At 46.9% G+C, this 23,058-nt stretch overlaps 1 protein-coding gene across 3 annotated transcripts in view; it reads right to left on the bottom strand.

Moving 5' to 3' along the window:
- RBM33 (RNA binding motif protein 33) overlaps window positions 1-23,058 on the bottom strand; it is a 111,208-nt gene that overhangs the window by 4,218 nt on the left and 83,932 nt on the right. For 2 of the 3 annotated variants that reach the window (XM_044293008.1, XM_044293009.1), the window contains exon 18: window positions 505-593. In XM_044293008.1, coding sequence (XP_044148943.1) covers window positions 505-593 — 89 coding nt within the window. Of the gene's footprint in view, window positions 1-62; window positions 120-504; window positions 594-23,058 lie in introns of all 3 variants that reach the window. The other variant, XM_044293010.1, reaches the window with a different exon arrangement.

Raw genomic sequence — 23,058 nt, 5'->3', positions numbered from 1 at the left:
AAATGAGCTTTACAGTCACCTGCCAGTCAGAAATACACTGGTGGTGCTTACTGATGACGTACCATTAGAACTTGCCCATTCAGGATTTCTCCAGGGAAGATGGCCACTGGCTCCCTGTGCTGGAGTGGAGAGGAATTAAGAGGTATAACTTTCACAAAACCATTTAGAAGAGGGCTCAAAAAGGAGACTTTTAATCTGGTTGCCAGAGTTTCTCTTTAATGAACCTTACTTACTTAGGGTGCATTCACATATGTGGTTGCCAAACTTGCTGGAGGTTACCAGATCCATTGCCAGAGTCTACCATTCATCGCCGGATCCCCATTGACTATAACGGGATACGGTCACTTTCCGGCATAAATAGTGGGTACCGGACGGACAAAGACCATAGCGGTTTTTGTCCAACCGAGAGCCAGCATTTTGGAAGAGCCCACCGGACTCAGAAACACAACTGTGAAGGTACCCTTAGACTGCTCATAATGAAATAAAATGGTTGCTAAAAGATACCTGTGGAACCTCTGTTGGAACTGTGAAGCATGATGCGGACTCTCAAATGTGGCTATGGCTTTTCTTTGACTGGGAAACATCTGTAGATTCTGAAAGACAGAAAGAAAAAATAAACTGTGAGACAAAGGCACCATTAGGGGACAGTGGAGTATTTGGTATCTTTGATTTCTTGTTGCAGATAGAAAATTGCATCAAAAAGTTAGTTACTGAATCGTTCCAGTTAGAGACCAAAGAGAACGGTGCAAACTTACTAATGAGATTGTGCCTAAAAATTGTAAAATGCACCAAAATCTGGCACATTGCTGCCGCCTAACGTTGTATCAAGTTTCAGACAATGCCCCAATAGAAAAATCCTTTGCGCCTAGGTTGTCTCTCAGTTGGATGTTGCCTTGCAAAAAGGGGGCAAGGAAGACGTGGCAACATGCGCCAAAATATAGGTGCAAAGTAAGCCAAGTTAAAATAACCGAGCTATATATCCATTCCCAGACTGGAGTTTGAGCGTTTACCCCTCATCATTAAGGAGTAGGAGTCCGTCTGGCTAAATGGCATTGCCATCAAGTCCCTAAACACAGCTGACCATCTTCTCACTCGGTACTTACACTGCTAGCTGTGGATGGAGATTTGGCTTTTCTGTTTTTCCTTGTTGTGCTCCAAGGTTTAAGGGGGTTATCCAGGAAATTCCTATGGATGACCTACCCTCAGGATAGGTTGTCAGTATGATATCGGTGGTGGTCTGACTCCCGACACCTCCCCACTAATCAGCTGTTTGAGGAAGATATGGTGCTCACCAAAGCTCCATTGAGCAGCCTGGCCTCCTCACAGCTTACCAAGCACAACGCCATCCACTGGATAGTGGCTGTGCACAGTACTGCAGTTTAGCCGCTTTCATTTGACTGAGGTATACCTAGGCCATGTGACCCATGAATGCGATGTCACAAGGTCTAGGAAAAGACTTCAGCACTGATAGCATGCCACAGCATCTTCCTACAGTTTATAGGTGGGGGTGCCTGGAGCCAGAACCTCGCCAATCTGATCTTGATGACAGATCCTGAGGGAGAGAGTCATCAATATCAAAATCCCAAAGAACCCCTTTAGTAAAGACATTGACTCATTGTGAGTAACTTCCAGAAGGATGTACAAATGTGTCTGGTACAAGAAAGATCAAGGTCAAATAGCAGCTACATATTGGGTGGAATTGCAATTCCTAACTTAAGTCACAAACCCTTAATCGTTAACACATACTGGAGTGTATGCTAAAACACAAAAAAAAAAAAAGGATAAAAAAAAGCTTAAATTTGCTCCATTTTTAAATGGACAAGAAGGAGCTATATATCATATCACTGGACGACACGTCATCTGAGGCTGCACCGTGTACGTGAATACACAGTTATGTAAATGTGGAGCTGGTGTAAAAGCTGTATTGAAGCCCTACTGGTAAATCACTTCTGTTCTTTTTGTGTTCTAGTCCCTGAAAATCTCTACGAAGCAAATCCACACAATACACACTCTTCGTTGTTATTTAGGAGAATCATTCCAGGTAACACTCCGCATACCCAACTCTCCTCCTTGCACATGGTTTTGTCCTTTGGTTTGTACTAATCAATGGGCACTGCTAAGAAATCACCAGTATGAAGGCTCCAAAATGAGCAATTCGCATAACCCAATTTCATCTCCCTTCACAGAAATTAAGGTCAGGTCTTCTGGCAGTGTGTTTGAGATCTGGGACGCAGAGTTTAGGAGACAACAATCCAGTTTCCTTGTATATTAACACACTGCATAGAGGGCCTCAAATTCCCGGTTCCAGGATTATCCAAAGGAACACAGGCTAAATACAATTATGTGCAAGCTGCCAGAGGGGTTAACGCATATTCCCCATAGCAGGAAAATGTGAGTTTTTAAAGAGGTATTCCCATCTAGATATTCTGGTATGTACACAGAACATGCCATAGATGTCTGGGACACCCGGCTAATGCATGTGCATGGCTCTCTCCATTCACTTACATGTGAGTGATGGAAACAGGAATACTTGCTAAGCCAACTCCAAAGAAGTAAATAAAGTAGAGACCCCATTCATGGCCAGTGTGGGTCTTGCATCAGGCATTTATGGCATAACCTGTGGACAACAAGGTGTATTCTGTACATGGCTGTTACTACAATTGTTGTTGGAAGTCTTTTCATTTGCTCCTTTGGACTATCAGATTGAGGAAGAACTCCCAACAGACATCAAGTGTCCTACACTCCCTAGAGATATCAAGTTCAGGAGCAGCCAAGCTGTTTAAAGAGTCACTGTACTAACACACAATTTTTTTAGTTTAATAGAGACTGTTGTAACTAGCAAACTTCTAAATAACTTCATTTAAAAAAAATCTGCCTGCATCCACCTGAACAAGAGCCGCAAAGTCATGGCCACTAGGTGTCTCACTTCCACCTAAATTAAAGTCCACTGCAAGATCCGTTCCTAGTAACAGAATAGACAGCAGAGAGGAAGTGGGGGCGTGTGAGATCTAGTCGGGATCCTGAGGATGATAAAATAACTGCTTCTACAACTGCTTCTAGATTTCCCCCTACTTATCTGTTCTGTGAACTCTGAAGTTGAGGGGAAACAAAAACAAAAACTGTGGGAAGGGAAAGGACATCACAGTAGAAGGCAGATTTCATAGAATGGAGACATTCCCTGCTTGTGAGAGAAATAAATCTAGCTGTGCAGCTGAAGAGGGGTATACCGTAATTAGGCCTTTAAATAGACATTAGGGAAGGCTAAAAAAAAATAGACCTATTCCTTCTGTTTTTTTGTTTTGTTTTGTTTTTAAACACAGTACGCTTTATGAATTTGGTCCAGCATTTGTGCATCTAGACTTGGGTGATCCACCACGTGTGTCTGTCCTGGCAGATATTTTTTTTTTCATAAATTTTTTGCAGATAATGAAGTGGCCCCATAATGACAGCAGCCACTTCATTACTTGTTCACAGCCATACATGATCCTGCATGCTAGGGCACATTCACACTGCGTTTGCCGTGTGTAAAATGGAGGCGCAAGTCAGGAGTGTTTCCCAATGTGTGCCTCCAGTTTGTAAGCATACAGAAGCATATGTCGCCAACTGTCACCCATTTAAAAAAAAACACTGTAATGCCTCTGTCTAGAACAGCATAGTCGACAACACTACTCAAAAGGTATACCTATGCATACTGACCAAAAGGAGGCTAAAAGACAAAACTATATACTTTTGGCCTCTGTCAGGTGAATGGGGGCCTAGTGAACTGTTTGAGGTACACACTGGCAGCTTGGCATATGCAGTGTTTATTCACCCTTGGCTATGCAGTCAGATCTAGTTGAGACTCACATCTAGCTCATTTCGACATTTTATTAATGGTGACAAACTAATGAGAATGCGGTTTTCCATTTGAAGCGACAAGATCTAACATTAATTTCCACTGGGCCCCTGTCTGAGGTCTCAGGCCCAACTGGGATGGCTTGCCCACAGAGAATCATAATTTCTGGGAAGTCTATCCCTGCTCCCCAGAAACTATGATTTTTGGTGCCGGCTAAAGGACACAATAGCCGAATGAATGAGTATTTGCTTGTTCATCGGGCGATTGCTGGCACCCTTACAAGGGCCAATTACTGGGCACAAGCATTTCTACAAACGCTCATCCCTGATAATTGGCCTGATTACAGTTCCTTGTTAAAGGACCTTAAGATGACCCCTCTCCAATGATGGGAAGCGGCAGCCACCTTCCTCCTCCTTTGGCACAGGAAGAATTGCCAATAAGCCAGGATTGTGGATACATAGGTGTGTCACACGTGTGACTTGAAACGCATTGCTAATCATATTGGGACTGCCGGATAATAAACAGCAGCACAGATATTTTCTATGGAACCTAAAGGACTAATTAATTAATAATTATAAGATCAGAGCTACTAATTTTCCTGGAGATTTCCGTAACGCTCACCTGACACTGACAGCGCTCTATAAATCACAGCATCAGTGCTAATAGAGTTGTACTAGTAGAGTAACAACTCCCCAAGTACAGGGAGGGGGAGGAGGCTGAAAAGAAACCACTGCCTGGTTCGGAAGAATTACATGGGGCATCACATGATCCCTCTCAGCGAGTCAGCAGCTCTGAAAAGGATCATGTGACAAACACTGCCTTACTCTTAGAAAATGGAGTCTCAGATTGCATCACATTTCAGAACTGCACACTGGCTGAGAGGAATCATGTGATACATCACGACAACTGAATGAGAAAGAGCTCTTATTGCTCTTTGGCATGGAAGGAGGTAGGGGCGTGTTAGCAGATGATGCCCCCATAATGATAGGCTCTCTTTACAGGAACACAAACCTAGAAATCAGTTACAGAAATAAACAGGATGAACTTGTCCAAAACTGTCAAACTGCAAGATTTGTAGAAAGGTTCTCTGGGAGTTTCATATTAACGGGCTGTCATCAGGATAGGCCATCAATATTAGATCAGCGCGGGTTCACCGATCTACTCAGCTGATTGAGAAAGCCGCAGTGCTCACCGGAGCTTTGGTGAGCGCCGCAGCCTCCTCACAGCTTACCAAGGACATTGTATAGCGGCTATGCTTGGAATTGCATCTCATCCCCATTTCTTTGAATGGGCCTGAGCTGTGTCTAGGCCATCTGACCGATGAATGTGACTTCCCTGGCATCGGAAGAGACCTAAACACTCAGTGTTTCAGCCTATTCATACTCTGATGGGCTGGGGTTCTGGAAGTTGGACCCCCGCCGATCTGATATTGCTAACCTATTTTGAGGATAGGTCATGTATATCAAAATCCCTTTAATTTCATTCTGACCACAAAGTATGAAGACAAATGAAAGGATACAAATAATTTACTAATAGTAATGATGTACACAACTGAGTTAGAATAAATGCTCATTTATTACAAATATTAAATGGTTTACAACTCTTTAAACATAGAAAATAAATTTCTCTGGTTTACATTACAGAACCACGGAAAGAACACAATACAATATGACAATCTTTATCCCTTGACTTGTCTCAAGACAACTTAAATCTGTCACTGGCAATAAAAAGAACAAGGCATCTTTTTATAACATCCAACATCAAAAGGTAGATTATTATTTTTTATTTTTTCAAGGGATAGGAAGTAAAAGAGAAAAAAAAAATGCCCACCAAAGCCCACCTCCACAACTACCTTTGTGTTGGACAATCCCTCTGAATATGATTGTGCTACTAAAGAATTCAAGATACTGAACTCAATCAAATAAAGGTGCCATGTGTGAAGGACCATAGGACACATACTTGGGGATGTCAAAGGAAACCAGTTTCCACTACCTAAATTCAAGATAACTAAACTTAGGTAGCATGAGCAGCTGGACATTAAAGGAGTAGTCTCAAAGACATAAATGACATGGCTCCAATTGTTATCGTCAGGGGTTGGCCAGTGGTGATCTGCCGGTCATAAAAACAAAATCAGGGCTGGGCGTAGGAAAGTTCCATATCACTATTTCTCCTGACTGCTCTGTAAGGACATACGATGATTGCAACCGGTGCCCGGAAAATGCAGGAGGCATGGTGCTTTCATAAAACCACCGCCACCTCATTCTACTGAATGATCCAGTGATATGCCACCACTAATATGGTAAAGTATGGACCTGGCTACCTGACCAGAAGAGCGTATACATTCCATAACTTTGTAAATGTAAGCATCGTTTTCATTAATTTTTTTCACTTGGCTAACCAACATTCAGTCTTTCGTAGTTCAGACAATTTTTATGAAGAATACTTTTATTGACCTCGACCATGGCAAATGGTTGAGGGCACTGAACAGTGGGGAAAAAAACCGGAGTAACTGTGGATGGTGTCACAACAGGAATGGTGAAGTGCTACACTTGATTATCAGAACACACAAGACAAACATACAAGGAAATACAAAAAGAAAACAAGAACCAAGGCTGCATCCTTAAAGGCACAGTAGTTCTGCTCCGTAAAAATCTTACTAGTAACTTATCCGCACAACTACATTAGTCTTACAGATGCGGCTCCTATCTAAGTCAGGGCAGGCTCCGTACGTAGTAAATTCGTCATGCCTGTCAAAGTCACAAAAACAGAATGGTTTATCCATCACATTAGATACATCATGAAAAAATGTACTCAGATGAACATTCCCATACCTCTGCGTCAGAGGAGAGAAGACTTCTCCACAGACAGGAGTCTCTCTCTTCAGACACGGTCTTTAAAACTTAACTCCATTAAAAGCCTGAAACGTCAGGTGTCTGCAGAAAACGTCAATATCCCACTCCTTCCATATTATAGTCAGGGGTCCAAGAAAACGAAAAAATGGGAAGTAGTTTGGTGGGGTGCGCATGGTGTAAGGATGTTTAGTGTCCCTGTGCTGCTCCCATTTTAAAGGACTTTAAGGGGAACTGATTTGTGACGGTACTATAAAAGATTTAAAGAGGACCCTTCATGGTTTTGTATTATTCAAGATAAATAGTTACTTGCTGATGCTGCCACCCTGCCTGTTTTTTTTTTTTTTTTTTTTTTAATCGCTTCTGCACCCCGCTGTTAGCTAGACTGCCATGAGCCAGTGCTACAACTGTAGACTGCAGCGGTTGACAGTTGTGGCATGCAAGGTAGCTTAGTGGTGCAGTGATCAAGGCCAACCCAGGCTTCGGCTGCTGCCTTGTAGAGGACAGTGTGGGATCTTTAGAATGGCATTTAGGTTAGTAACACTTTTTTTGGGGGGGAAATGTACAGCTTCACGTGAACAGCCTAAACCAGAATTTTCAGATTTAGGCCAGCTTCACTTGAAATGGTAAATCCATCCCAAACTGATCTGACACAATGTCACACGAGCAGGCGATTTCCAGAACAAGGGTAGTGCTGCTCTTTAATCTGGCCATACGCATTGATGATGTCCAGCCGACAGGGGAACTGCTGTTGGAGGAGAGTCAGGACAGTCCCAGACACATGAGCTACAGGTTGGCCAGCCCTGATCTAAAGCATAAGCGCCTTAGGAGCCCATATACCTATTCGGCTGGAGAAACGTCAGCTATTGGCAAATCCTGATGACGTTCGGAGCCAAGGGTCACTAAAACCAGTGGCATCTTACCCAGGAATAAACATCTGAAGTGGTGTTAAAGGGGTTGGGTGCTCTACAGGTTTGAAAATCAGCAGAATAATCTTTCAGATGCTAGGATGCGGTCTATAGACACAAAACACGGACATCGGACCACACATCGCCGGCACTTAATAGAAAATGCCTATTCTTGTCCGCAATTGCGGACAAGAATAGGGCACGTTCTATATTTTTCGGGATCGGAATTCCGGATCCGGGCAGCACATCGTGCTGCCCCATAGAAATGAATGGGTCCGAAATTCCATTCCGCAAAATGTGGAACGAAATTGTGGACATGTGAATGGACCTATAATGATATGTTCAGACATCCAATGACTGAATGTCCCCTTTAACCCCAAAAATGAACCCTTGCGACAGGAGTTATTTTAGGTTTTTTGTGGAGTTAAGCTTTAAATATATGGAACCAACAGCAAATTGTGAACAAAAATTGTGCGAAAATAAAAAAAACTACTTAAAGTAAGAAACCTTGAGGGGAATTTATGAAGCCAGACACTTCAGAAGTTTGGCTTAAAGTCTGAATAGAAGGCTTTGAGACATTTTGTACTTGTACAAAAATGTTGAGACATTCTGAATTTTTAATCCACTCACTGCAGCTTTAGCTCGGAAAGTGACCACAGTTAGTTGATCCGGCTTAAAGGGGTATTCCAGATTTTTTATAAATTTGTTTAACTGGTTTATATGATAGGAAATCATACCATTTACTAATATACATGTAATTAAAAGCTGGTGCCACTGAGGGGCTGATGAGTTTTTATAAAGAAAAATGCTCTTTTAATTAGTTTTCGGTTATTAGAGTACTCGATTAATAGTTGGATTAGCCCAAGCATAATCCATGCATCACTTCTGTGTAATATATCCATGGCCTAACTGAAACACTACATCAGTTACATGACGCCCTATACCAGTGGTGGCGAACCTGTGGCACTCAGAGCCCTCTCTGTGGGCACCCGCACCCAAGAAAAAGTCTATGGTGTACCAATATGCCTTAGACTTTTTCTGCCATTCATCAACGCAGGATGCACTATGAACAGCACAGGCAGCGCACTGAATTTAGGCAGGATATTATAGATAAGTGAAAACGTACATGGACTGTAGTATTCAGGTTACATTGTATAAATATGTGGATTTTGGGTTGCAGTTTGGGCACTCGGTCTCTAAAAGGTTCGCCATCACTGCCCTATACTATTCAGTAAGCAGCAGTGCTACATGCCATACATGTGCTGGATCAGCAGACATGACAACCATGTGGTAAGTAAATAGGTCTAGCAGTGGAATCATGATTTTGATTGTGGTTTTTGCAGTAACTACATCACTGGGTGTACTTACATGGTGGCCTGTCTCTAGGTGATGTAAAATGGCTGCCTGTCTCTAGGCGATGACATGATGAGATACTGCTGCAGGTAGTAAAACTGTATATACTTTTATGTTCTGCTCTCTATATACACTACTATCCACGTGTTAGACACTTGGGCATATTCTTATCCAGCTCTCCTATGGATGCATTTTACAGAAATAAAACGGGCCGTGCTATTTTGTGCTTTACGGAGAAGCTACGGTATGGATCTCAAAAGTATGTGAGCAAAATGTCAAATGTATATTGGAAAATAGTTCAACATCCTATTCCCCAAATAAATAAAATATAATAATTAAAACCGGTATACCCCTTTAAATCTGCTAGAAAGGCAGAGACTTTTTAAAAAGTCCCCCAAAAATTGTCTCACTCTTACTCCAGTACAGGTGATGTATAGAAAGTACAGTAACATCTTGAAACAAACATTGGACTTAATTAAAACAGATTTATCAGACAATGCAGACTTCTTCAAAACAGACTTTAAAAATTCCCCTCATGATAAATTCCCCCCATTGTTACATTCCCAACTTAAAGAGGACCTTTCATACGATTTTATTAAGAGAGATATATACCTGTACTTGCGGGGTACCCCCCTCCTGATGTTGCCACCCTGCTTGATTTTTAAAATATGCCTCATATGCCCCGCCGGATTTCTCCCGCTCAGTATGCGGAGGAGACGGAGTCTTTCTCCGTGGGCGTCTCCTTCTCCCTGGCTGTAGCGCTGTCCAATTGCAGCGCAGAGCATCACAAATAACCTTTCTGCGATTGATCAGCGCTACAGCCAGGGAGAAGGAGACGCCCACGGAGAAAGACTCAGTCTCCTCCGCATACTGAGCGGGAGAAATCCAGCGGGGCATATTTAAAAAAAATTAAGCAGGGTGGCAGCATCAACAGGCAGTACCCCACAAGTACAGGTATATATCTCCCTTAATAAAATTGCATGAAAGGTCCTCTTTAAAGTACTAATAAAAATTATATATTGTGCTGCAAGGTGACAAAGAGCCGTCACACTTCAATAAAAATCCCAATAAACTGGTTTTGCCAACACAAACTTATCCTCTTCTCTCTACTGTGTTCCCCTTAATGAAAGGATTGGTGGTCAAGCATGTTTGCTGTGTCTTTGGGATTTCTGGAGATGACAGCACTTGGCTATCCCCAGCAGACTTTAGGTTGAAGTGTGTATGCTTGACTGTCTCACCACTAATATGGGGAGATCTTGCACTGATCCATAGTTAAAGCCAGTTTTAGAACTCAAGAGCTGAACTCAAAGTTCTGCAAACTGCTTTCAGAAGCCAAGAACAAGCTGGTTACCAAATGCATCTCCACGTACCTGGTGTAAATCCTACATCTCCCAGAATGCAAACTACAGTAGCATTGCAGAAATTGAGTCAGCAAGGAATGCTAGGAGATTTCAGCTCTGAAGCCTGCAGAGTTGTGAATGCAACTGTTGACTATGAAAAACAGGCTGTAATTTAGGATCAGTACAAGTAATACAATGCAAGTCGCTCAATTTGTAAGTAAATGTATTGTACATAAGGGGATTAACCCTTTCAGTACCGGGCCACTTTTCACCTTAAAGGGTTTCTGTCACCTCAATTTTCTAAATTAATCAGTATGACATTATAGATGTGAAAATGTCACCTGAATTTAACTCTGCATTTCTTTTATTTAAGTATGCCCCCGTTTTGGCCTCTAGAAGGACCGGCTTCTAGAGGCTCCGTTCACCCACCTCATTTCCACGCCCTTCTGTCTTGATTGACATGGCCAGGCCAGTGTTGGTTGTTTCACCTGCTGGCCCCGTCTGCCGTGTAAATCTCGCGCCTGCGCCATTCCGTTCAGTATTTGGCGCAGTGAGAAAGCCGGCAGTTTTGTTTCTTCCAATAAACTGTTGCTTTAGCCCCAAATTTTTCATTTTCACAAGTGGTAACAGGGGAAAAAGCACCCATAATTTGTTACCCATTTTCTCCTGAATACGGCATATGTGGTGGTAAACTGCTGTGGGGGCACATGGCAGGACTCAGCCATATGGCTTTTGCAGCGCAGATTTTGATGGATAGGTCTATGGGTGCAATTGTAAAACTATTTTTTGTATTTATTTATTTTTTTAAACTTTTTCCACTTTATTTTTGGTCCCACTCTGGGACTTCAACTTTTGAGGGTCTGATCCCCTTTACAATGCATTACAATACTTCTGTATTGTAAAGCATTAGCTGTAAGTGTATTACCAGTGTACAGCTTGCTTCCTGCGAGATCCAGGGGGCTGGATCTCACAGGCTATCCGGGAAGGCATCTGGCTCCCTTCCCTGCCATCAGGTCCCCGTAACAGCAGCGCAAGGACCCGATGGCCACCCCACACCCGGCAGGATACCGCACGTGCCAAGGTCAGCGCTGACCGCGGCAGTGCAAGGGTTAATGTGCTGGCATTGGTGTTTTCACCGCTGCCGGCGCATATAGCATGGGTCCGGCTATCATTGACTGCCGGACCCCTGCAGCTCCTGCGCCCGCCCGATCAGCATGCTGTAGCGGTAGGGCGCTGGGATTTCTGTCCCAGTGCCGTACATGTACGGTGCTGGTATCCTACGGGTTAAAGGGAGTCTGTCACGTTGTTTTCACCTATATAAACAAAAGCATTGCAACACAGAATATTGCAAATACATTCCCACCAACACCCCTGTGTACTTTGTGTCTATATTCCATGTCCAGAAAAAGTGCTTTTATTCTGCTGAAACATTGCTCCCAGGTGCCCGTCTGGGTGCAGTTTGCTGTTCCAAGTGCCCAAAGCAATCCATACTTCTGAAGAGGGGGCTCCTTTATCTACTCATATCTTGGGATTGGTAACAGCTAGAGATATGAGCCTGGCTTTGTTTGAAAGTTAACATTTCAAGCTTTCAGACGATACCACACAAGAATCACAGCATTATAGTTATTACATCTGAAGATACAGCTGTTAGAAATTAAGTCAGGCATGAAATCAGTGAAACCTGTTTTTACTTTCACTATCAACTGTATCCTCTGCCACCCCGACTTCTTACAGCAATATCTTCCGACGCAACGGATGCAACGCTGTGATTCTCGCATTGCGAGCTTTCAAACAAGACAAGGCTCACATCTGAAACTGCTACCAATCCTAATACCTGAGCAGCTAAAGCAGCCCTCCCCTCTCCTCTGTTCACATCTAGTAGCTTTAGTTTATAAAGGAAACCATACCAGGATCTCCAGACCACTGTTCCCTCTAAGCTGCATGGAAGAGCAGCTCATAAACTATCCCCTCTTAGACCCAATTCACATGACGGCATTTTCCATCCATGTACTATATGGGGCTAGACTGCACCCTCACAGCACAAGGGCCCATACAAGTAAACAGTGCAGTTCACATGCATACAGCATGCACCATTCTTGCGTCCTCTCCATTTCCTCCGATTACAGGGTGAAAACAGGGAGCTTAACTATTAGGATCCTTTCAGACGAGCGAGTGTCTCGCTCTGGACTTGCAGCACTGCCAGGGTCACAGCATTATATTGATTTATGATGCCATGTAACCCTTACAGTTCTGGAATGTATTGGATTTTATTGACATAATGCTGCCAGTGTTATCCAATACATTTCAGAACTGTAAGAGTTACATAGCATCATAAATCAATATAATGCTATGTGACCCGGTCAGTGCTGGAAGTTCAGGCCGGGAGCCTCGCTGCAAGTCCGGAGCGAGACACTCGCTCGTCTAAAAGGGGCCTTAGTGTTCAGTGTCCCGTTACACCCTGAACAAAACTGGAGCTTGGAGACAACCCCTTCACTGTCCGAGACCACAAAGTATACTGTAATTAACCCATTTACTGCCCCAGACCACCAGGGATTCCTACATTAACCCTGACTGTCCTAGACCACCAGGAATATTGGCAAGGAGGTCCTGTGAGTGCCGTGGCGTTCTCACTGCTTTTCCTTTGCCAGTGATGACACATTCGTCGATCACGTGGCCTAGGAGCAGCTCAGCCTATTTAACTGAATGAGGCCGAGATAAAATATCAAGCACGGCCGCTATACAATGTACGGAATTGTGTTTCATAAGCTGCAGGCACTCAGACATTACGCTCATGTGCATGAGCCCTTATGCTGAATTCTTAGAGGGAAGGTGGCCCCCAATGCCTCACTGAGTTATGATGAGGTCTGTTGGGATCCACAAAGGTGTCTGGTATTCTGACTGGCCTCCATTTGCAACACAGATGTGAATAGAGCCTTACAAAGTATAAGCAAAAGTATGAGAAACCTACAGTGACATTTTCCATTAACCTAGAGGTTGCAGACATGAAAGTTCTTTCTGAAAGTTTCAACTGGATTATCCCGAAACAACTGATCAACAAGAGGGTGTCAGACCCCCCGGACGATCATATGTTCAGGGCCCCTTTAAAAAGGGCTCATAAATTTAAAATAATTTTTGATCCAACGATACACACCAATAATGGGGACGCCAAAGATCTAGAGAACATTGTTCATTTCAATTCTGAAGAAACTTAGATAATGGTCCCAGTGGTCGGACTACCAGATTAGTCCATACAGAAGAATAAAACATATAGACCATATAAAGAAAGTTCATGTCTGCCTCTTCACAGTCTTTGCCATGCAAAATATGCTACTTCACCGGAATTAATATAATTGGTTAATGTCCGTAGTCTTGAAGACAACAAAAGTATGCTTTATCAGACGTATATTAAAATATATTTAGGCACATGACCATTTTTCAATCTGTGTAGGACCTGCATTTCTTGCAGACACCATACTGAATGATTCATTTTTAAGGGGCAATACAATTTTTTGGGAAAACCGCCTCCTAGTCAGACCTGCAAAAGGGAAGTATACTTATGTGCTACCCATCACTAGGGTCCCCTGCTGTCACCATATGCTTTGACGTCACAAGAGCCAATCAGTGGACGCTGAGACATCTCGCCATCCCCCCTTCAATATTGAGAGTGTGGGACCCGAGCAAGGCAGCTGAGGAGTAAAGGAGTCAGGACCCAGCAGTGGAGAGCAGGTCTGGCCAGGACGGGGGTTTGCCAATAATTCCCCCAAAAGAGGACAACATGCGAATCAATCAAGTTCAGGAGCAAGCAGAATATTTTGCAGGCATAGCTTGCAACTTAAAAAACAGAACAGCATAAAAAAAATTAAAGGGACACTAAACCTACAAATAAGGACCCCCCCCCCCCCCATAAAAAAGCTATAGAAACTGCCCACATACCCTAAACTTACTGCACTAGGACTAAAGGGTGGAAATATGGAGACAACAAAACAGGTGCCCCCTGGAGTAAAAATACTTTAAAGCATTATAATATGTGACAGAGAAATGGGATTTTAGTGTCCCTTTAACACAGGCGCTCCAGTCAAAGTCTAGACCCTTGGTTATGTTCTTGTCTGCATACACAACTTATGGCACACTAGGTCTTCATATACCATCGCACAAGGCACTGCCAGTCTTCTGTATGTACTACATAGTTACATTTTGCTATTCCGTATTTTGCTGTAATCAATACATGTTCTGCACCTCTAGACTTAGATGTGGCTCGCCCATACAGGCATGCTCAAACTTACTGTCCTAAGAGGACTTCCAGACTACGAATAACTCAAAATGGTCACCATTGGTCTAGACTTTACAAACCTGCTTCATAACAAAACCACCTGATGCCTTAATCCTAATGCACAAAACTTACTGTAGGATAATCTGTCTCTGCGGTTCCAAAAACACGTGCTGAGAAAGTACACAGATTTCATTACTGGCCCACACCGGAACACTTCCAACACACCCGTAGAAAGGGGTCTCAAACTTATTAACGGGGACAATTAAAGTAAATTCTGATTTGGACCACAGATGGGTGACCTAGCACCTCTGAACTATTACTTACCTGTAAAACCAGTGATTCAGATCTCTTTTTGGCTCCATAGAACTGCGCTGTCACTAAATAAACTACAGAATGCACTTTTTTATACAGTGTGCCATGCGGTTTATCCATACCTTAGACAATAGTAGCATTAGGACCGTTTTTCAGTCCGTAAACCAGGGATTCGCAACATACGGGTGCGGTTTGTGTTCCTTCCACATTATTTTTTTTTGCCGACTGTTGATTCAGAGAGAGGGAGAAAAAAACAACTCCCTCTCTCTGCGCTGTGATTGGTCAGCGCTGCTGTCAGGGAGAAGGACAGACACTGGCGTCTCCTCCTCCTTGCTCTAAATGTTGAAATTACCGGGGGCCACAGCGGGCGAACGGAGCGGCACCCAGGACTAATAGTAAGTGCACTTAGATCCCTAGGCGCCGTTCTATGCAGCCTGCTACTAATAAGTTAATATTCTTTGTACCCATGAAAGGTCCTCTTTAACTCCTGTCGGCAGCGGTATAACAGACCCGGCACCCGGCCTCAATAACAGGGCATGCGATCTGCGGTAATTAACCCCTCAGGTGCCACAGATCGCATGCCCCGTTATTGAGGCCGGGTGCCGGGTCTGTGATACCGCTGCCTATACTTATGTTTTACATTCATTGGTGGCGCAGTGGCGACAGCTCCTCCCCTCCTCCTCCCTGCCCATTGGTGGTAGTGGCGGCCGCGTCACAGTGGAGAGGGAGGGACTCCTTCCTTCTCCACTGACTGTGCTGTGCTACTGAAGAGAACATAGGCTGCGCAGGATCGCGGCGGTACAGTCGCAAATGGCGACAAGACTAAAAAGTCTTGTCGCCATCTGAAAATTTTAAGGCGCATTGGCGACCGTTTTGGTCACCATCTGGAGCCCTGGCCCCTTCGAAAAGAACAGAGGAGCTCTAGGCACCAAAACATGAGGACATTTAACATGGATCAGCGTTTAACTGAAATCTCTGCGTTGTTTTTGAATAGGTCACCAGGATCTACTTAGGCTTTAGTATTTCCAAGATGGAGCAGGTTCCTCGTAACGAGGGTGTCGCCAACACAAACCCTTCCAACTTAATTGACGGGATGTTGAAGAAGATCTCAAACACACGCAGACAGACATTGGCATAATGAACACAAATCAGGACATGAAGCCTAGATAGTAAAACCAACAAACATGGCCACACTGTCTACAGCAGGGCTGGCCAACCTGCGGCTCTCTAGCTGCTGTAAAACTACAACTCCCACCATGCCCTGCTGTAGGCTGATAGCTGTAGGCAGACTGGGCATACTGGGAGTTGTAGTTCTGCAACAGCTGGAGAGCCGCAGGTTGGCCATCCCTGGTCTACAGGAATAATCGGAGATTTGGCTAAAAAGCAAAACTGATGAGAAAAGCACAGTTTAAGGGCTCATGCACACCACCGTATGCATTTTGCGGTCTGAAAAACACGGATCTGCAAAAAGTCCTCATCTGCAAAAGGGACAAGAATAAGGCTATTTTCACACTGGCGTTTCTGGGTCCGCTTGTGAGATCCGTTTCAGGGCTCTCACAAGCGGCCCAAAATGGATCAGTTTAGCCCCAATGCATTCTGAATGGATAAGGATCCGTTCAGAACGTCTCAGTTTGCCTCTGTTCAGCCTTACAATGTAAGTCAATGGGAGCGGATCAGTTTTCACTGACACAATATGGTGCAATTCAAAACGGATCCGCCTCCCATTGACTTTCAATGTAAGTCAAAACGGATCCGTTTGCATTATCATGAACAAAAAATAAATAAAAACTATTTCTGAACGGATACAATCGTTTGCATTATAGTCGCGAATCCGTCTGTGCAGATACCAGACGGATCCGCACCTAACGCAGGTGTGAAAGTAGCCTAAGACTTGTTCAATTTTTTTTGTGGAACAGCCATGCAGACATACGGAAACGTAAGGCACACAGTCATTTCCGTTTTTTGACGGACGCATTGAAGTGAAAGGTTCCGCATACGGGATGCAAAAAAATATATAAAAAAATGTAACGGACACAAAGAAAATACGGTCATGTGCGGGAGCCCTAGGCATGCAGGGAAAAATGGCCTCCAGGCACAAGTTCTTACCAATGAAGGTTTCAGAACACAAAATATACTGCTTAGTGATCACATGTAACAGGCACTTAACACTTCGAGGACCAGGTCAATTTTTGGTTTCTCCTTCCAAGAGCAATGTGTTTTATTTATTTTTTACTTTTCCGATACCCAGATGAAAGTTTTTTTTTTTTTGCAGGACAAATTGTATTTTTTACTGGCACCATATAATTTACAATACAACAGTACTGAAAAATTCTGGGAAAAATTCTTTGTGGGGTGAAAAAACGAGATTTTTGTGAACTCACCTGTAAAATCTCTTTCTTGCTGTATTCATTGGGGGACACAGGACCGTGGGTATAGCTTGCTGCTGCCACTAGGAGGCGACACTAGGCTGAAAGCTGTTAGCTCCTCCCCTGCAGGCTATACCCCCTCCAGCCTGGAGAGAGCATATCAGTTTGTGCTTCAGCAGTAGGAGAAACAGTACCGAAACAAAACACAACCAGTAAGGACCACTGCCCAACAAAAACCGAACCGGACACCAGTCCCAACCGGCAACTTGGACCCACTGGCCTCAGAACAACGAGAAAAAATGGGTGGGTGCTGTGTCCCCCAATGAATAAAGCGAGAAAGAGATTTTACAGGTGAGTTCACAAAAATCTTGTTTTCTCGCTCATATCATTGGGGGACACAGGACCGTGGGACGTCCTAAAGCAGTCCCCGGGGCGGGACAACAACCACAGGCCCCAACTCCCTCATGTAAGACACTACACTGCCGCCTGTAAAACTCTGCGACCGAGAGCTGCATCCGCCGAGGCGAAAGAATGCACCCGGTAAAATTTCGTGAAGGTGTGTAAAGAAGACCAAGTCGCTGCCTTACACAATTGAGACGCGGAAGCGTGGTGAAGGTGAGCCCAAGAAGCCCCGACCGCCCTGGTAGAGTGAGCCGTGATACCGGGAGGAGGAACCCTGCCCTTGGAGCGGTAGGCCTAGGCAATGGCCGATCTAATCCACCGAGCAATCGTCACCTTGGAGGCTGCCAAACCTTTACGAGGACCTTCCGAGATCACGAACAGGGAATCCGTGCGTCTAAAGGGGGCCACCACTGACAGGTAGATCCGCAAGGCCCGTACCACATCCAGACGGTGGAGAGCCACCTCCCTAGGTGGAGAAGGCTCAGGGCAAAAAGAGGGCAGAACAATGTCCTCATTAACATGAAACGCCGACACCACCTTCGGAAGGAACGACGGCACTGTCCGGAGTACCACCTTGTCTTGATGGAACACCAAGAAGGGTTCTTTGCAAGAGAGCGCCGCCAGTTCCGACACCCGACGGATGGAGGTAATGGCAACCAGAAACGCGACCTTCCATGAAAGCATGCGGAGGGAGGCTCCTCGCAGAGGTTCAAACGGTTCGGACTGGAGCGCCACCAGCACCAAATTCAGGTCCCAGGAATGCAACGGTGGCCGATAAGGGGCCGCGGTGTGAGCCACCGCCTGTATGAGGGTCTTGACCGGACCCAATACCGCCAGCATACGCTGGAAAAAAATTGAAAGAATAGAAACCTGTCCTTTCAGCGAACTCGGAGCTAGTCCCAGCTCTAAACCCGCCTGAAGAAAGGCCAGCACCGTAGGGAGGGAAAACTTCCTGGAAGGAAGATCTCTGTCCTCACAGAATTTAAGGAAGGACTTCCACGTCCGATAATAGATTTTGGCGGAGGAGGGCTTCCTAGCCCTAATCATCGTGCGAATGACCGCATCAGAGAAACCCCTTTGCCTCAACAGGAAGGTTTCAATAGCCACGCCGTTAAACGCAGCGTATGTAAACCCTGGTGGAAGACTGGGCCCTGTGAGAGCAGGTCGGGTCTGAGTGGAAGAGGCCACGGCACGTCCCCCAGAAGAAGAACGAGCTCCGAGTACCAAGCTCGACGAGGCTAGTCTGGGGCGATCAGAAGCGTCTGAATGCCCTCCAACCTGATTCTGCGAAGGATCCGCGGCAGGAGCGGCAACGGAGGGAACACGTACAGAAACGCGAAGTTGTCCCACGGTGCCACGAGAGCGTCTACGTCGTACGCCATCGGATCTCTTGCGCAAGACAGGAAGCACGGGAGTTTGTGATTTAGCCTGGATGCCATCAGATCCACTTCCGGGCGACCCCACCGGAGACAAAGGTCCTTGAACACCTCCGGATGGAGAGACCACTCCCCCGAGTCCACCGTCGTTCGGCTGAGGAAATCCGCTGTCCAATTGTCCACACTCGGGATGAATATTGCCGAGATCACCGGGACATGGGCTTCCGCCCACTGCAGAATACTTGCGGCCTCGTTCATCACCGTCCCGCTGCAGTCCCCCCTTGGTGGTTGATATAGGCAACCGCTGTGGCGTTGTCCGATTGTATCCTGACCGGACGGCCCTGCAAATAGGGGGTCCAATGGCAGAGGGAGAGGTAGATGGCCCGGAGCTCCAGTATATTGATAGGTAGTTTGGACTCCGACAGAGACCAAACGCCTTGGGCTGTCCGGGTACCGAAGACCCCTCCCTAGCCGCGGAGGCTGGCGTCGGTCGTAACCACCGTCCATGACACTGGGAGGAAAGACTTCCCCGAGGACAGGTGGTCCGGTACCATCCACCAGCCAAGAGCCGCGCGCACGGGCTGAGACAGCGAGATCCTGAGGTCCAGCGAATCCCGGGACTTGTCCCAGGAGGACAAAATGAGCCTCTGAAACTCCCTGGTGTGGAATTGGGCGAACGGTATCGCCTCGAATGAGGCCACCATCAGACCCAGTACTCGCATGCAGCTGCGAATCGACACCCTGTGGCGCTGGATGAGCAGACGCACCGCATCCTGAATGCCCGATCTGTTGTCCAGTGGCAGACGTACCACGGCAGCCTCGGAGTCCAGAGTCATGCCCAAGAACCTTATCTGAGTGGTAGGAGACAGGCATGACTTCCTCAGGTTGAGAATCCACCCGAAGCGAGTGAGGGTGCTCATCGTGATCCGAAGACTCTCTTCGCATTGCGACGCTGTAGGGGCCTTGACCAAGATGTCGTCCAGATACGGGAAAAGGGTAATGCCTCTGGATCGCCGAATCCCCAGAAGGGGGGCAAGAACCTTCGTAAATACCCGCGGGGCCGTCGCCAGACCGAACGGCAGAGCGACGAACCGGTAGTGATCTGACTGGATGGCAAATCGGAGGAACCGTTGGTGGGCTGTGGCGATGGGGATGTGGAGGTACGCATCCTGTATGTCCAATGACGCCATGTGCTCCCCTTTTACCAGTGAAGCAACCACGGAACGGAGGGACTCCATTCTGAACCTTTGAACCCGCAGATAACGGTTCAAAAGTTTGAGGTCCAGCACCGGCCTCACATCGCCCTCCTTTTTGGGGAACACAAACAGGTTGGAAAAAAAACCTGTAAACCGTTCCTCCGAGGGAACAGGTGAAATCACCCCCCGGGAGAGCAGTGACTGGACAGCGTGCAAAAAAGCCGCGGCCCGGAAGGGATCCCTGGAGGGCTGGGAGAGGAAAAAACGGTTGGGGGGAAGAGACCTGAACTCTATTTTGTAGCCCTAGGAGACGACCTTGAGCGCCCATGCGTCCGGAAGGTGGGCGTGCCAAATCTCCTGGAACAGGAGGAGACGCCCCCCCCACCTGAGAGGGTGGGGACAAACCTTCATGCTGAAGGCTGCTTACCTGGGGCTGTGCGAGGCTGCTGAGCACGCGGACGCCAGGCCTGTTGGGGCTTAAAGGACGGGCCTTTCCGCCGATCCTGACTGGGCGGCCCCGCCGCTGAGGTGGGTGCTGAACGGGTGCCCGAAAAACAGCGAAAGGACTGGAAGCGAGAAGACGCAGTTCTGGACTGAAAAGGCCGCTTTGCCTTGGGTTGGGGCAGATGGGTGCTTTTCCCACCCGTGGCTTCTGAAATAATCTCATCTAGTTTGGGCCCAAACAGCCGAGACCCAGAAAACGGAAGCCTCAACAGGGAGCGTTTAGATGAAGAATCAGCCTTCCAGGCCTTGAGCCACAACTACCGGCGGACCGAAGTGGCGAGAGCCGAAGAACGGGCGACCATCGACCCAGCATCCAGTGCCGCTTCACAGAGATATTTTCCCGCTTGAGAAATTTGGAGCGCCGACAATTGAAGTTCAGCGGGAGGAAGGTCGGACACAATGTCCTGGCTCAAACGGAGGGACCACTCCGAAACCGCCTTGGCTACCCAGGCAGAGGCGAAAATCGGACGCAGTGCCGAACCGCTCGCCGTAAAGATTGACTTAGAGAGTGACTCTACGCGACGGTCCACTGGATCCTGGAGGGAAGAGCCATCCGCCACCGGAATGGTCGTAGATTTTGCCAAGCGAGCAACCGGTGGGTCCACCTTCGGTGGGGAGGACCATTTTTCCACGGACTCGCGTGGAAAAGGGTAGAGTAGGTCTAGGCGTTTCGGAATAACAAAACGCAAACCTGGCTGGTCCCAAGCCTTGGTGACAATGACAGAAAAATCTTTGTGTAATGGGAACGCCTTGGGGGTCTGTTTTGCACGCAGAAACAACACCCCTTGTTGGCTAGTGGAGGGAAGGTCCTCCTGAACCCGGAAGGTGTCCCTTATTGCCGAAATCAGGCTATCCACCTTGGATGCAATCTGAGAAGACTGCTCCAGATCCATATCTGCATCCGAATCCCCAAGCTCTCCCTCTGACAGTGCGTCGCCTAAAAGGGAGGACGCCTGTGAATGGGAGCCAGGAGCAGGGGGGGATGCTGAGGCGTCAGAGGAGGAACGGGTGCCTGCTCTGGGGCGCTTACTAGGAAGTCTGCCTCTGGTTTGTGTGCAATGCGACTGTGCGGATTGCAACGGTGGCGATTTCTCCACTAAACGACCCAGCAATGAAAGGGTGGAATGGGAGATCTTAGAGAGGTCTTCCACTGCCGTTGCCCAGTCTGGTTCCCCCTGGACAGGACGATCCAGGGCTTCTGTGCGCTGTTGTGCCCTAGGGGGATGGCTCTGTGCAGGTTCCTGACATGCAGAGCACAGTGATAGTGACTGACCACGAGGGAATTTTGCCGAGCACAAAGAGCAGGCATAGTAAGTGGTCCTACAAGGTGCCTGAGGGGGGTCAGTGGCCGGGTCAGACATGGTCAAATCTCCTGCTGGATGGGGGTATCGATCGCCTACCAGTATGGAGGTCCCAGGTCCTGTGTCCTACCCATGCAGCGCCGGGGAAGAAGCAGGAAGTTTAACTAGGGTGGGAGAATAAGCCACGCCCCCTTTCAGCCCGGGAGCGGCAGCCTAATGCTGAAGTGGGGAGGCCGCGCCCCCCGCTCTGCGCACGTGACCGCTGATGCTGCGGCCAGCGTGCCTAATGCTCCCCCATGATCCTTGCCTACCCGCAGCGGTACAGGGACCGCTGCGGTGAACGTGGTGCCCGGCGCCCTAAGAATGCGTTCCCCGTCCCCGGCGCATAAGCGCAGTCTGGGGCTATGCTGCCGTCTAATACCAATCCTGGTTAATCGCGCGGTGCGATCCGGACGATGTAAGAACATGGAGGAGATCCTCTCCTTTGCTGATGTCTCCACAGATGTGTGGGAGGGAGAGCCCTTGGGGAAGCCACTGGCAGCTGAGGATGAAGCAGATCTACTTACCTGTCTTCATCTGTGTTCTTCACCCTCAGATGCATCACCAGCAGGGCCACCCTATGACCGCTGGCACGAGGCGACAGGGGTCCAGGCAGAGAAGGGCTGAAGAGAGGGTGACCCTTTTGCTGGGGGGAAGCAGGGGAGCGAGGTTGCCCTGGTCCACTTTAGCTTCTTGGGGGAGGCAAGGCGGTGAATCAGGTACACCGGCCAGCCTCCCGGGGATACAGGGACGCAGGCGACCCTGTGCCCCCTTCCAGGAATCTGTGAATAAAAATAAAATAAAAATACAAACGCCACCCTGTATGCTTATATTTGGGGACACCTTCCCTACATATACTTATTTTGAAACAGATTTCGGGGGTGAGAAACTCCCTTTAAAGGGGTTGCGCACCTTGGCAAAGCCGCTTCCCTCTCCTCCCAGTGATATACAGCGCGCATGCGCCGGTTACTGGTGCTAAATCAGAGCCACGGAAGAGGTGCAGCGTG

This window comes from Bufo gargarizans, chromosome 5, assembly GCF_014858855.1.
Source record: "Bufo gargarizans isolate SCDJY-AF-19 chromosome 5, ASM1485885v1, whole genome shotgun sequence".
Lineage (NCBI taxonomy): Eukaryota > Metazoa > Chordata > Amphibia > Anura > Bufonidae > Bufo > Bufo gargarizans.
The sequence above is the reverse complement of the archived record's forward strand: the minus strand, read 5'-3'. Positions and strand labels throughout refer to the sequence as shown.